We start from the raw sequence: 16,579 nt of genomic DNA on the forward strand, positions 1-16,579 counted from the left end.
TTTAAATATAACCGAGGCAGTATACCCTAGGTTAAAATAAAAAACCCTTTCTCTCAGACTCACGCACTCTCGCACTGTTGCTCTCATCTCTCGCGCTCTCATCTCTCGCTCTCATCTTTGCCTCCCTCCCTCTCTCGTTCTTCTCTCCACCAAACCCCATCATCAGACCGCCACCATCACTACCGTTCAACCACGCCGCCGGCCACCACGCGCAAACCCGCAAGCACTGCCGTTCAACCACGCCGCCACCACAACGCCTTCGTTCTCGTCCAAACTCCACGGAGGCCGCGACCACGCATCGATAGCTTTCTTCTTCCTTCTCCACGCCACCTTTCGCCTCGCCGCCATCGGGAGCCACCACCACCTCGTCATGTGCGACGGCTTCGAGTGCGGCTTCCAGATCCAGATCCAGATCCAGATCGCGATCCCCTTTCTCTCCCTTTTCTTTTTGTTTCTCAGATGGTGCTGTTCGTGGACCGCTTGGTGGAGTCGCTGGCCTAGCACCCGCTTGCCGCTTGCCGTCGGGAGTCGCTTGCTGTCAGGAGCCGCTTCCCGCTTGCCGCTTGCCGTCGGGTGCCAGTGGTTTCTTTGATTTTTTTTCCAGCTCTGTAATGTATCTGAAGTATGATTTTCTGATGTTCTGATCTGAACTTTGATACTCTGTAATGATTTTCGGATTCTATTTTTTGATTTTTTTTCCATTTGTCATATGCTCTGTAATGAAGAACATTGATTCTTTCATCCCACTGGCTTTTGTTATATGCTTTGTAATGTATGTATTTTAACTTTGATGTTCTGTTTTGATGTTCTGTATTGAATCCTGGAGTGATTTTCTGAACTTTGATGTTAAAGGTTTGAGGAAAAGCACCAGGTTCTGCAGTTTTTTGATTTTTTTTTTATTAAAATTTTCTAAGATACGGTCTCGGTTCAAAAGAGGACCGAGGCAAAAACCAATCTCTTTTTGACTCCGTCCACAACCGAGGCATTAAACTTATCCTTTTTACCTCGTCTCTATATGCCTCGGTTGCAAAACCAGTATCTATAAGCGAATTTAACCGGTGCCATTTCCCTTTATTGCACTAGTGACTTATTACGAATTGATGTAGAACTCTTGAATTTATACACAAAAGACAACTATTCCAATTAGTGTATAAAAAGATAAAGTTGCAAAATATTTTATTAAATTGTTTCCTATTTAATTATAATATAAGCACGGACAGTCGTTGTCATCTATTGCATTACATAGTAATTGCACTCATATGAGTCAGTTTGTTTATTATACTATAATATATCAACAGAATTATAAGTAATTGAAGAAAAAATGAATCAAACAATTATAAATATATGGACCAAAATACCAAACCTGGAGAATAACCTACAAGTTTTTCTATCTTACTAGTTGATTTTTCTAACAACATGCTATGTCCAATAATTAAGTTATGACATTGAAATTTAAATAACAAAGAAAGTTCATATAACATTGAGATTCTTGTCAATCTATTACTTGTTTGAGATGGTTGGGGAAGAGTAGTACAAGGACCAAAATCACACATCTATGTTGTCTTTCGGAAAAACCACAAGTAATTGTCAATAACACCTGAATTGAAAATAACTTTATTCTTATACCTTAAAATGACATTACAAGTCAAAAAACTACACTTACATAACAATATAAGAAATAAAATATATTTGCTTTCATGTTCAAAGCATGTTGTGACGTATGCTTGGATGTCATCAAACTTACTGTCACTAGTACATTTAAAGGAAATGGCACCGGTTAAATTCGCTAATAGGCACCGGTTTTTGAACCGAGGCATATTCAGACGAGGTAAAAAGTGATCAACTTTATGCCTCGGTTCCGGAACGAGACAAAAAACGGTACGATTCGGTCTCGGTTATCAGAACTGAGATTGTTCTTCTCCTTCTACTGCCTCGGTTGGAGGCTAAACCGAGGCAGTAGGGTCTTTTTTTTTATTTTTATTTTTCGTTATGCATTATCAGTAGGGTTTTTGAACAAGGAGAGAACTCAGATTAAGCAAAACCCTCACCCCTTTTTTGTAGATCTGAACACATTAACTTGCTTTGAAAATGATAACAAATTAACACAAGAATTTAATTTTGGTGCCTCAAGCAAATTAACACAGAAAAGTTAACACAGACAACATCAGATCTGACCCTAATTTTACTCCAATCTCAGATTCAAAGAAGCAAGTAAAACAAAATCAGATTCGAAAAACCCTAATTTTACCCCAATCTGACCCTAATCTCAGATTCGCACCACCACCATCAACATCAGAAAAACCCTAATCTGACCACCACCACCACCACTATCACCGTCGCCACCATTGACGCACCACCACCGCTTGCTCTTCCCTCCAGAGGCGACGCACTCGCAGGAGATTTTGGAGACCGAGAGAGCGACGGAGCGAGCCAGTGAGAGAGTGACGGAGCGAGACCGAGGGGAGAGAGGCGCGAGAGCGAGGGAGGCGCGAGAGCGAGGGAGGCGCGAGAGCGAGGGAGGCGCGAGAGCGACGGAGGCGCGAGAGCGAGGGAGGCGCGAGAGCGACGGAGGTGAGGTGAGGGGAGGGAGGCGCGAGAGCGAGGGAGGCGAGGTGAGGGGAGGGAGGCGCGAGAGCGAGGGAGGCGAGGTAAGGGGAGGGAGGCGCGAGAGCGAGAGGGAGGCGAGGTGAGGGGAGGGAGGCGTGAGAGCGAGAGGGAGGCGAGGTGAGGGGAGGGAGGCGCGAGAGCGAGGGAGGCGAGAGTGAGGGTAGGTTTTCGTTCACTGGGGAAAATATTTGGGGAAATAAGAGGGTTATATGCCTCGGTCTTCTGGCCCGAGGCAGTAGAGGCTGATACGCCTCGGTCCCTCCTACCAACCGATGCAGTATACCCCTTTTTGGCACCGGTTTTTTTTAACCGTGTCAGAAACCACTAATTAGGCACCGGTTGCTTTCACAACCGAAGTAGTAACCCTTTTTGGCACCGGTCAAATCTGAACCGAGGCCTATAAGGTCTCGTTAATTACAAAACTGCCACCGTGTCTGAATAGACAGCGGTTTGGTGTAAACCGAGGTCTATTGTGCGAGTTTAAAAGCCCATTTTGTACTAGTGTGTCTTCATGAGTTGGAGGTCTTTGAACCCATATACATCATTCAACCTATTGACACAAAAAAAATATACTTGAATACAAAACATTTATTTGATATAAGTAACTAAATAAATGAATTAAATATAAAAAATAGTTCAGAGGCTTACATCATCAATTAAATTCAACCCTATATTATGATCAAGGTATTGTGGCATGGTTCTCAACTGGATATTCACCAAGATCCCACGTCTAGTAATATGAAGAAGAGTTTAAAACTTAGTTACTTTAGGATTTGTCAATCCTATATTTAGTAAAATCTAAGCTATGTGTTCGATTATGAAAATCGTTGAAATAAGCATAAATATTATTTCTACCAAAAAATACCATGGATTGATATTTCAGTTTACATATTGAAAACTAACATAAGTGTTTTATCTCCTTGAATTGATTGGAATTAAAATGGAATAATGAATTGATTTTTTAATCATTATTTTTCTATTATTGTGATTTTCAACAATTCACAATTTACAATCTAAAAAAATCCATCCACTTCTTAAAATATTCGCGAGATTTTGTAACTTCAAAGAAAAAAAAGTGTAATTAAACTTTAAAAAACTATGCTGTTAGTAAATACTTTTGTCCCTTAAATATGATAAATTTTAACTAAAAAAGTAAATACATGAATTTGTTTATAATGGCTTGAAAGTACTCCAAAAACGGCTGTTTATTATGATTTCAAAACCCTAGAGACTCAATTAAAAAAGTTTACATGATTAAGACCCATTAAAAAAAAGTTTAGAAACCTACATAAAGATTCATTTACTTTAGGGCAAACTGAGTAATCGAAATATTCATAAGCTCGTTAAACCCTAAACAAAGAGCTTCCAATTTTGGTTCTGTCATATGGTAAATTTGGAGTTGCCATGAAGCTCCAGTGAAAAGTTACAGCATACCATCTTTATTTGACGATTTGAATTAGATACAGACTTCAAGAAAATCTGTAGTTACATGATTAACAAACTGTAATTGATACAAAGGGAAACTTTAAAAGCTTACTTAGGTCACTGCTAAACATAACCTTATTATGGAATGTTGATAACAATAGGGCTCCTTACAATGTAACGTGGGCTTCTCCATATAAGGGAACCAGATACAATTTTATTACTTCCAATAGATTTGACTTTCACAACTACTTTGAAGCTCCTCTTCTTCTTGGTTTCAGAAAAAGTGAGGCTAGTTGGCTTCACTATGATTTCCACTCCCTTAGGTGAAACGATGGTGGCATTGTAGATGGTTGGAGCAGGACCTACATTGGTCACTGTTCTTCTGAAAACTCCTACTTTTGTGTCTTTGCTGCTTTCAAGGCTCAACTGCATTGTGGGGTAGTTGATAGCATCATGGCCAAGCCCAGGAAGCAAAGAGGAGCAATTTACTGGTGAACCAACTAAAGGTGATAAACTGGAACCTTTGTACCCCTCATGGCATAAGAACTGGATATACCCTAAGTCATCCATGTCATAGACCAAACCAGGGCTAACAGCTCTTGTTGGGTTCAATTGACCAGCCCCATAAGCAAATTCTGCCTCACTGTTAACTCTCTTGCTCATTGGTTTGGCTTAACAAATATTATATAAAAACAAGTCAGTCATCTCAAAAAATGGTGAAAATATTCTAAATGTGAATCCGTTGAATAAAAATAACAAAGTTAAATATAATATAAGAAAAAAACTATAAATCCAAAGTCTGAAAAGTTTTAAATTAAAAGTGATATCAATATCTGAATTAGACTAAAATCACGTATATATAATATTTCTTTGAAAAAACCCCTAAAGATCCGACCCATTAAAAGAATCTTGTGGAGTTAAATTCTATATACTATGTAAAAAAAAAATATCTATATTGTCAACCAAAATTATCATTCTATAACTTCTAAGATATTTACACCATAAAGTTAACAAACATGCAATACATAGTGATTTTGTATCAGATGAAAAATACATCTTCATTGTCAATTTGTCACTACTTATACTATTTCTCTACGCTTACTTTGCTAACCGGGCATATGATGCTAACAAATCAACTGAGAAAAAAGTGGAATTAGGATTTAATCTTACCTGTTGTGATAATAGCAGACCTAATTGCAGCAGGAGTCCAATGTGGGTGAAATGACTTAACATATGCAGCAACTCCAGAAACATGAGGACATGCCATGGAAGTTCCAGACATTAGAATAAATTCTGAAAATTGAGTGTCCCCCTTTAAACCAGTGAGTGACTTTTTGAGAGTATAAGATGCCAAGATGTCAATGCCAGGAGCTGCAACATCAGGCTGCATAAAAAGGATCATTCAACATCCTATGTTCATGAAATGCCATAATCCGAGAAGCAAAAGTACAAGTGCTTTTCTGGCAGAATATTAGTATTCGTACCTTGAGAACATTTTGGGATACTGAATTTGGGCCTCTAGATGAAAATGTAGCAGTAAATGGAGCTCGCACTTGCACCTCGTGGCTTTTGTATATCATTGCTGATGGTGATCTTGGTTCAACAAAAATTTAATGGAAAATTGATGGTTGAGATAATCTGATCAGAGGAACTATTTTTGTTTGAACAAGCTATAGAGAAAAATTAGTGAGTAGCTATTGAAAAGTGATTCAGAAACAAGAGTTTCTTTCTTTCTTTTTTACCTTGTGGATTGTATATATTTTGTAACAGTGTCCCCTTGTACACTATTCACAATGGTAGCAGGTGCCATGAAAATTTGAGCAACATCAGGAAATTGGTCACTTTCTATTAGAGTACCAATGCCCCCAATTCCTTTAACAACAGAGTCAGTGCCCCATGCTCCTAATTTGCAGTAAACAAGCTTTTCCTTCACTTTATTTGGCTGTAAGGTGCCTTCATAGCAGAAACTGTCACCACATAAAAAAGGTTCCTTGTTATTGAACAATTTTTCAGGTGTTGTTGACAAACATTGGAACATTACCTAGCGTCCTCCTTGTCTTTTGGATCTTTGGCTGCATCAATCCCATTGACAAGAGGATACTGTTTTCCTTTTGGATCAAAACAACTCACACCTACCCCCTGCAAATCCTCCATTATTATCAATGTGCACACATAAGTTAATTACAAAAATAGTTCTGCAAAACACACAATGTCAAATTGCATACTAATAGAACCATATCACTTCCCATGTTTAAAACAAACTTTTCTTTGCTTTTTCAACAAATTATTTGGTCTTGCATTCTGTAAAATCCCTATTAACCCACATGGTATACTTAATTAATGGATCATTTAATCATGCCACATGTTATTTACAGAATCTACAGCACATTGAAATCTCAGTTATTACCAAGTGAATCATAGATGTATATGTGAACCTAATTATGAAATGAATATGTATAATGCAAAAGGAAACAAACTTACAGAAAAATTCTTTCCATTACCCAACTGTACAGTGCTCTTGAAGGCCCTATCAATGCCACTTGCTGCTACAGTTACAATCCATGGTGCAGTATTTGTTACAGTTCCCAAGCTTGGACCAGCATTTCCAGCTGAGGCCACTGTGATTATACCTTTTCTCATGGCATGAAATGCACCAATTGATATAGAGTCTTGAACATAACTAGGATTTCCTCCACCTATGGAAATAGATATGACATCCACACCATCATGTACAGCAGCATCAAATGCAGCAAGTAAGTCCATGTCTGCACATCCACTTAATGACCAGCAAACTTTGTAAATTGCCAATCTTGCCGATGGCACTGCACCTCGAGCAGTCCCATTGGCCAACCCAAAGAGATTTGCATTTGGGATCAGATTTCCTGCAACTGTTGATGCAGTGTGAGTGCCGTGTCCATCAGTATCCACAGGAGATAATATGTCTGATGGATCAGGGTTTCCATCAGCCTTGAAGTACTTGGCTCCTATGAGCTTTCTTCATGTTTGCCAGAGAGTTACCATGCAGATGGAATTCACAAGTTAGATCATGAGCTAAACCACACATAAATTTCTTGGGAGATTAACCAGGCACCATATAATGGACACTTTCAAATTTGGGACATAATTTAGCAGAGTTGCATCACTAAATTTCATCTTCCTCTGTTTTGGGGTATTTAGATCTATAAAGAAGTTGTGATACTACATGAGTAAGAGAAGATTAGACATTGTTATCTATTAAAAGGGAAAGACTGAAAGAGGCACTACAGATGATGGAGAAGAAAGAAAACAGAATGCAAGAATTAGTATTGTATGGATCTATGTTCCACCCTTTTGTTTAAGGCAATATTTCATGTATTACTCTTGTTATTGTCATGTTTGGACTTTACTTGAGAGATAAAATTGCAACTTTTCCTTCTATTAGAAAGGTGTTTGAATTCAAGTTGGACCACAAAATAGGATATATATAGGGTATGAAGCATGTCACCTAGTTGAAAACATTCATAAGAGAAAAAGTGTTCAACTTTTAACAAGATTGAACCCTATATCAATACTAAATTATTCCTTTGTTTTAAAACTCTTTATCTCTCCATATTGTAGCATGAGACATTTTAGGAGTTCACTGTTTAACTTCATATCATCTGGTGAAATTTGTAAAAAAAATACTATTCCTTAAGTAAATGATTCACTGATTAAGTGCTTTGCAACAAAAACTAGTAATCGAAAAAATTAGTAAATATTTCATACATAAAACACGATAATGAAAATAATTCAGTAACAATGCAGTGACACAATGTAAACAAGGAAAGAAATTTTACTTATTGCAGCCTGAGAAATTAGCATAATGGCCACAAGATCCTTTCCATCTTGCTGGTGGAGGACCAAATCCATTGTCCTTGAAGCTTTTAGACTCAGGTGTGATCCCTGACTCATCAATATTGCGACACAGTTTTAACAATTGAATTGAGAAGCACCATTGATGTAATATAATGGCAAAGAAGAAAATGAAAAATGTGAGGAAAGCCAAGATGAACCTGTGTCTATAACACCAACAATTATGTCACTTTCTACTTTCAATCTTCTTTTGGCTGTTGGAGGTAACCCAATGAAGTTCCATGATCTTGTTGTGTGTAGCTGACGGTACTGATTTTGAAACACTAAAAGCACTTCATCCATGGCTACACATACAAAAGGGTTAAAAGCATAAGATATAGTGCTTGAAGAAGCCAGAGAAAATTGAAAAACTATCCTTACCAGATAACTTCTTGGCTTCATCTTCTGACAGTTTTGCAGCAAATGCATTGAAGTTCCTTGAGTAACTATGCACCATAGATTCTTTGGCTTCAAGGTAGCTAAGTGAGCACAAATCAAAATTCAAAAGGCTTAATTCAAAGAAATGAAACAAAAAATTTTAAGAGAATGGTTATAGTTTTAAGAGCTAGGATGAATTTGATAGAATGAGAGAAAAAAAATTTGTTGGCCTTTTGATCTTAAAGAGGGAAAGATAAGAAGTGTTTGTGAATTGGTCAAGTTACCTTCCCTTCACAGAAGATAGAACATTTAAATAGGTCTCAAGTGTATTTCCTCTGCTCTGTGTATGAGCTCCCAAGAAAACAATGTAAAAGTTCTACACACAAAACAAATAATGGTCAAGCTCATAATGACAGCAATAACTAACATGCATGCAAGAGGGTAGCTTTAAGATGAAACAAATCAAATAGATCAATGGCCAAATAAGGAATGAAAAGGGGAGAAGAAATTCAATGCCTTCTGCTCAACTCCATTAACTGAAGCACTGCTTGCTAAGATTAGCAATAATTGAAGGCAGAGTAGAAAAAGGGATTTTGTATGGCTCTTTAGCAACAACATATTTAGTAGCAACATGCTTGGCTTTTGAGACACTAAAACATGACCAAACTGACTCTAAGAAACAGCTTATATACCATTCAAAAGTTAGCAAAAGAAATTATAAGAAGGCCTAATTCAATTAGATTGCTTGTAACATACAATTTTCAAAGCTTAATTTGGTTGGGGAAGCTTGTAAGAAAGATTATGAGTTTCTGAGTCCTTCTTTGGCAGAAGTCAATGTCACATATAGAGCATAGGGTTGCTTCCTCAAGTAAAACTTGCATTAACATTCTCATTTTCTTTATGGTTTGTTGTTATCATTTGTGATTAAAAACCCATTTGATGTCATGATCTATATAGTAGACTCATAACTAGTGGTCCATGAAGATTAATTTCTCATCTTGTTTTTCCATAGTTTATGTGGCTGTTAGTATTAAAAGGGAAATCACTGCATAATTCTCCTTCTTGTGTGCGTTGTGATTTACTTAAAGTGCATTGTAATTTCACATACCCATGTTGTGCTTCACCAACAAACAAATTTTTGTACTCAAATTTGGCAGCAAGAAACTTTGAGAAGAGTATGAGAATTTGAATGTGTACCATCCTAGACGCACATCACTATCAAGTACAGTAGAGATATTGCTTAAAAACAAAGAGCCCTTGACATTATGAACCCCTATTCCTTGAATTCCAATGCAAGCTTTTAGCCGTACATCACTGATTACCAACGTTTAATGGGCTTAGCTTCAAGTTTAACCTAAAAGAGACAAACATTGATAAACTTTTTCTTCTTATTATGCACTGATAATAAATTATGGGAGCTGAAAAAGGGCCAAAAACCTGTGTACCATGTTAGTTACTCTTCCACCAACCTACTTGTCTTTAAAATCTCCCTTGTAGATTAAATATTTAAGCTTGTTTAGTGGTGTTAATTGTGGAAATTTTAACTGTGGAAACAATTCTGAAAGCAACTCCTATCTTTCTTGGTGTTGGATATAGTAAATAACTTTTTCACTTTTTGTGAGTAATCCACAATTTTTAATGATATATTACGTGGAGTGTATTGTAAGTTGAGAATTGATTTCAAAAACTTTAAGAGTTATCTAACTGGAATAAATTTTTTATTAAATGAAATTACATTAGAGAGAAGTAAAGAGTTTAGAGTTATTTAATTGGAATAAAATGTTTATTAAATGCAAAGTTTACGAAGAATTTAGCCATAAATATAATATTTTATACTCTTTTTAACAAACTTGTTTTCAATAGAATGAAATTTAAGATTTACTAGATATATGGAATCAAATTTTTCAGCACTATTTTAGCCAATCATAAAGAGTTTCAAAGAATGTTGCTACTATAAAATAAAGTTTGTCATCCTCTATAAAAATCTCTATCTTTTAAAAAAAAGTTATATAACTATAATTTTAAAATACTATAAAATGAAAATAAAAAATATGTTTATAACATTTACAAAATATTACATTCAGTTTAATTAAAACTTTTGGATGCCAAATTCACAATCTAACACATTGAAATTTTAGAAGTATCTCATTTTTTTCAATTTATGTAACTACAACTACTTTATCAATTAAACAATCATATTTATAACATTCACACGTAAATCGAATTAATATATGTATATATAAAAAATATAAATCATAAAAGTATATTACACTAAATAAAACACAACATACAGATTTAATTCAAATATAATTTACCTATATCACTATTCAACACGTAAATCAAACTATGTAATAAAAACATAATTAAAATAAATTACTGACATATATTTATATAACAGTAAATGCAAAAAGTAGAACAGTAACCTCGTGTCATTACAGCTTTAAGAAATCCCATTAGAATTCTTTGTGTATATATATATATATATATATATATATATATATATATATATATATATATATATATATATATATATATATCAAAACTCTCCAGAACTACAATGCTCCTCCAACCAAAACTAACAAAAGAGGCCCAGGCCCAAATACGGGCACCTTTGTTCAGTGATACAAAGAGGGCTTTTGCTTCCTATAGTCCCTTAGTATTTTCTTGCACCTACAAGTTTTTCTAAATGACAACTTTGCGCCAGTTTCTCTTTCACAACAGCAATGGGATTCCATTGATGGCTCTTCGTGGTGGATGACATGGCAAAGAGTATTGGTGAAACTTAAAACGTTAACCCAGACCTAAATATTATTTAGAAAACATTTTTAAAATTGATCATAATATTTTTCTTTTACGTTGTACTATTTGGAATTGTTCTGAAATAGATTATTCGAAATATAAATCTTAGATTACGTGTTTTACAAATTGCATTTTTCTTAAGGCAAAAAGTAAATCTATAATTATAAGAAAAGTATATCCCTTTTCATCTAGTCACATTTATTAAACATTTAAAAAAGCATACGCGTTAAGAAAACAACATATAATTGCAGTCTAGAAGAACACTTGCTATGAAAATACTTGAACACTAAATCTGAAAATGTTTCTATAAAGTTGAATCTGAAAAATATATTTTAGAAAGTCAATCCAAAAATGTATTTATAAAATAACATTCCAGAAATATATTTTAGAAAAATTTATATGGAAACCCAATTTGAAAATGCATTGCAAAAGGAATATTTAACAACGCATTCTCAAAATATTAATCTGAATTGCTAGATTTATTAGCCATATAAACCTCTAGATTGCTAAATGCAGTATATTTTTCTAAATCATATAGTTACTACAAGCTTTTCAAATTATTTAATCTAAAATATAAAATTTATTCTTTAATTGTGAAATCCATATTATTAGGATTTCTCTCAAACAAACTTTAAAAATCACTCAATTTAAAGTATCCACTAAAAACAAATATTTTAAGAACTCAAACAAAGAGAATGAAATTTTACTTTCTGAGACACGATGACACAACAATCACTCATAATGAAGGTCGTCTAATGGAGGTGTGCGAAAGAAAAAAAAAACATAAAATTAATATTATATATATATAAAGAGGTATAATTTGGACTTTTAAATCACAATAATGAGTGCAGAAAGCAAAGGTTAGAAAGTAAGGCCCAACGGAAGGTGGACCGTAGTGGGTGTGGCGCGAACTACTTATTGACAGAAAGTCCCCTCCTCTCTAATTTCTATATGAAACTTGTATTTTACTCTTTTACCTTTTAGGGTTAAATATGTTTTTAGTTCCTTAAGTATTATACGATTTTGGTTTTAGTCTCTACTCGAAATTTTGATGGTTTTTAGTCGTCATAATTTTGAAACTATTAGTATTAATCCTTAAAAATGGATGGCGTTAAGTTTTAGTAGATGTGGCAAACGGCGATGCCAGATTTGATGTCAGCTGTGCTTTGCACTTTCTGCCACCTTAATTTTCTTTTTATTGATGAGATTAGGTGGCACTAGTTGTTGATTCAAATCAGATTAAGAATTAGGGTTGTTAATTGGGTTCTTAATTAAGGAAGAAGAGCTTGTTGCCATCGTTGAAGAAGAGGAGGAGCTGAAGACAATGAAGGACCACATCGACCTTGACTCATCACAAGCGAAGCAGCAAAAAGCACGTGACTTCAAGGACCCCGCGGGAAGCTTCTTCTCCGCGGCTTCAGTTTTCAGCAAGAAATTACAGAAGTGGCGGTAGAAGCAGAAAGCGAAGAAGCGGAGGAACGGTGCTCTTCCGGTGGAGAAGCCGATCGGGCGGCAGTTCCGGGACACGCAGTTGGAGATCGTCGACTACGGCTTCGGGCGGCGGTCTTGTGACACCGATCCAAGGTTCTCACTGGACGCAGGGCGGTTCTCCCTAGACGCGGGGCAATTCTCGCTTGACGCTGGGAGGATGTCATTCGACGACCCTCGGTACTCGCTGGAGGAGCCACGGGCGTCGTGGGACGGTTATTTGCTCGGACGGAGCAATTTTCTGAGGATGCCGACGATGCTGTCGGTGGCGGAAGACGTGCCGGTGCAGCATGTGATGAGGACTCATACACATATTCCTGTGGAGGAGGAGCCGGTGAATGACGATGAGGGCGTTCCTGGTAGGAATGCACAGTCTAAAGAGTACTACTCTGATTCGAGTTCTAGGAGAAGGAAGAGTCTTGATAGGTCTAATTCGGTTAGGAAGAGTGTTAGTTTGGAGGTGGATGAGTTGACTAACAATGGAAGCAGTGGTGCGAATGGGAATGAGAATTTGAATGTGTTGTGAATGTGAATGTGAATGCTAAGGTGGCTCCTTCTGGAGTGGATTATGTGCAGGGTGTGAGAATGAGGTTTAATGAAAGGGAATTCGGGTCGAATTCAATGCGGGAATAAAAAGATTATGTGCTTGGAGGAGGAGTGCTTATTAATCTGATTTCAATCAACAACTCGTGTCACTTAATCTCATCAATAAAAAGAAAACTAACGTGGCAGAGAGTGCAGAGCACAGCTGGCATCAAACCTGGCCTCGTCGTTTGCCACATCTACTAAAACTTAACACCATCCATTTTTAAGGACTAATACTAAGAGTTTCAAAACTATGAGGACTAAAAACCATCAAAGTTTTGAGTAGGGACTAAAACCAAAATCGTGTGATACTTAAGGAATGAAAAACATATTTAACCCTATCTTTTAAGATGAAAATAAAAAAATTTATAATTATAATTTTTGGATTATCGTTTTACAGTCACATTTTTAATTACTGTTGATTTAATATTATACTTATTATTATTATTATTATTATTTATTATTATTATTATATTATAATAATAATTATTATTATGTAATTATTTTTAAGAAATTATTTGATAATTATTCTAATTATAATGAAGCATACATATTACTCGAAATTTAATTCATATAAACAAATATGTAAAACAATTTAAAAATATAATATAATGCTATATCTCTGTTATCCAAGTTGAATCACTTTCCAAATGTGGTTAGAAGAATTTCTTTCATGAAAATTGTTAATATTTAATGAGACTTCTGGATAAAAATAGAAGTTGATAATAAAGAGTAGCAACGGTGGTGAGTGTGGGGTTTCATTTAGTAATTCTGGAAGTGGAAATAGCAATAACCCAAGATAAATTGGATTAATAGTTTCTCGTAGGCCCAAGTTTGTTATGGGCTACGAGGCCTTTTATAAATAAAAAATATATAAGACATACACAATTACTTGAATATGTATATATTTCATTTACATATTTTTACCTTAAATATATCAAATTTTAACTATTTCTATTTCTTTTATTCTAATACATTTTAATTTCAAGATATGTGTCAGTTAGTATTTATATATATAAACGAGAAGGGTTAAGTAAAATTTATGAATGAGGACATTTATGTTACAGATACAAGAATTTAAGATTTATTCGTTAAATTATATTAATATGATTTAAAATTTAAAAATCTATACTTCAAATAAGACTTTAAATCATAAAAGCATCCTTAAAATACTAATTAAAGCACTAATTAAGTTGGCTATAAACAACACAACTCTCTTCGACTTTTTGGAGTTCTATTTAACCTTTTTTTTTCTGCCGAAACATCAATTGATGATTTTTCAAGTGTTAACGTGTCTCATGGACCATCAATGTGTCTCTTCCAAATGAATCATTGCACCAAGATAAATAATACCCAATAACATAATACATAGTAATTTCCCAACAACTGAATATCTTAGGTTGATTTTAATTTAAATGTTCTTTATTATTCCTAAAATTTTATTTTTATTTTTCTCCTACATAAACTATCATTTATCAATATCTCAAAGTGAAAACTTGTGAAAATTAAAAAAAAAAACACTTTTAATATTATGAACATTAATGTGGAATCTTTACAGAAATTATCAATAACATTGAGTATTACTAAGTTACCAAAAAGAATTATACAAATATCAAAATATCACTTTTATAATCTAAAACTCTAAAATAATAAGTTTACAATTTTGTATATATTTTTATTTCATTGATTTTTACTTATTGTAAAACTTTTAAATCGTAAATTTTTTAACTATATATTACAATTTTATGGATTAAAAGATACTTGTAAACAAAAGTTATCATTTAGACTTTATTTTCTTTTTCTCAAACTCTCTCACTTAGATTGCAATTTGTTTATTAGCGTTGGGTAGATTGAAAAGATGAATAGGATGAGTGAAAAATAAAGTAGGACAAGATGTTTAGTAGAAAAAAAAAACAAGAGAAAAATATATTTTAGACACAAAGTGTAACTTTATATTTTATTTTTAGGTTAAATATATTTTTTACTGTCAAAATATTTTTAAAAATTATAATTTATTTTAAAATTAAATTATATATCTATTTCATTTCTACATTTTATAAAAATTATGTAAAACATTTTTTAATAAATAATACACAAATATTATATTATATTATAAAACTTTTTTTTTATGTCATTGTTGAGAAGATGTTTTACATACATTTAGGTATGAAAGTATATAGTTTAATTTAAAGACGAATCACAATTTTTAAAAAATCTGAGGACAAAAAATATATTTAATTATATTTTTAACTTATCTTTTACTTTCCTTATCTTATTTCTATAACTAATTATAAAATCTTTAACCTTCATCTTATTTTTTACTCTACTAACTTCGTTATATAGTATATTCATTTATCTCCCCAATAGGACATTAACTATTTTCGTTTTCCCTTTAAACTGTGCTGTTGTTTTTCCAGATCTATTAAATTAAAGTAGACATCCTAGTTATAATTTTTTTTTAAAATGTTTGGGTTATTTCTGTGTTAAGGATGATTAGCTTGAATGAAAGAACTAATATTATCTTATAGTCAGAATGGTCGTTTTCATTAATTAAATTGCATTAATTATAATATATTCAGTAAGTCTGCATGTTCCAATTTTTTTCCATTTAATTATTTCATCCTCAACCCTAATACTTTATGGTAACAATTGAAGTTCATTTTGGTCATTAACAAGATGAGCCAAACAAAAAATCTACAGAAACATCAAAATTTTATACAGGTCAAATTGTTACATGTGAGATTAATTAAGCATAACAAGTCAATTTCAAATATAGAAAAATCATACAACAACTACGTGATATCTTGAATAATATATTAATCATAATTTTGTTCATCATCTTATACATTAACGTTAAAATGAATTATCAAAATTTTGTTCAACTTTGATTACTATATATTAAATAAAAATAACTAAACAATTTATTTTCATCTGTTAAAAAGTTTTTTAAACAATCTAATTCATCTTGCATTATAAAATTTCATCCATGAATAATTTTATCATTGACAAATACTTGTCCACAAATTTGCTCTCGTGTAAGAAAAAAAAAATCTGATCCATCAACAATAATTTAAATAGTTAAATTGATTTTAATTAAAATATAAAACGTACCATAAAAAAGTTGATTAATTATCATATAAAAAATAAACATAGACAGAATTTTGGATATTTTAGAATAGGAAAATCAAATGCTTTTATTTTAAAATAAAATACCAAAATTATGGATTGAACAAAATAAAGACATCAAAGTTGACTTAGTGGACCGATAATTTTAAAGGAAATGAGAGTGAGTACATGGATATTAAACATGACTTTTGTAACATCCCGATTATATAATAATCAATATTATATAATAAGGACATTAACATCCAAATATAGAGAACAGTCGAAGTATGACGTGTAATTAAATATGAAATTACAGTCATCC

General features: G+C 33.5%; 1 protein-coding gene across 1 annotated transcript; it reads right to left on the minus strand.

Annotated features, from left to right (window-relative positions):
- Nucleotides 1–3,957: 3,957 nt before the first annotated feature.
- LOC108328387 (subtilisin-like protease SBT4.14) lies at nucleotides 3,958–8,920 on the minus strand. The gene is made up of 11 exons (XM_017562250.2): nucleotides 8,797–8,920; nucleotides 8,565–8,656; nucleotides 8,284–8,381; nucleotides 8,064–8,207; nucleotides 7,848–7,953; nucleotides 6,514–7,027; nucleotides 6,074–6,171; nucleotides 5,775–5,999; nucleotides 5,517–5,625; nucleotides 5,203–5,416; nucleotides 3,958–4,703 (listed from the first exon to the last, which is right to left on the minus strand). Exons 1-11 carry the CDS (start codon nucleotides 8,911–8,913, stop codon nucleotides 4,171–4,173), a joined length of 2,250 nt encoding a protein of 749 aa, XP_017417739.1. The 5' UTR covers nucleotides 8,914–8,920; the 3' UTR covers nucleotides 3,958–4,170.
- Between the last annotated feature and the right edge of the window lie 7,659 nt (nucleotides 8,921–16,579).

The sequence above is a fragment of the Vigna angularis genome, chromosome 2 (assembly GCF_016808095.1).
Source record: "Vigna angularis cultivar LongXiaoDou No.4 chromosome 2, ASM1680809v1, whole genome shotgun sequence".
NCBI classification, from domain to species: domain Eukaryota; kingdom Viridiplantae; phylum Streptophyta; class Magnoliopsida; order Fabales; family Fabaceae; genus Vigna; species Vigna angularis.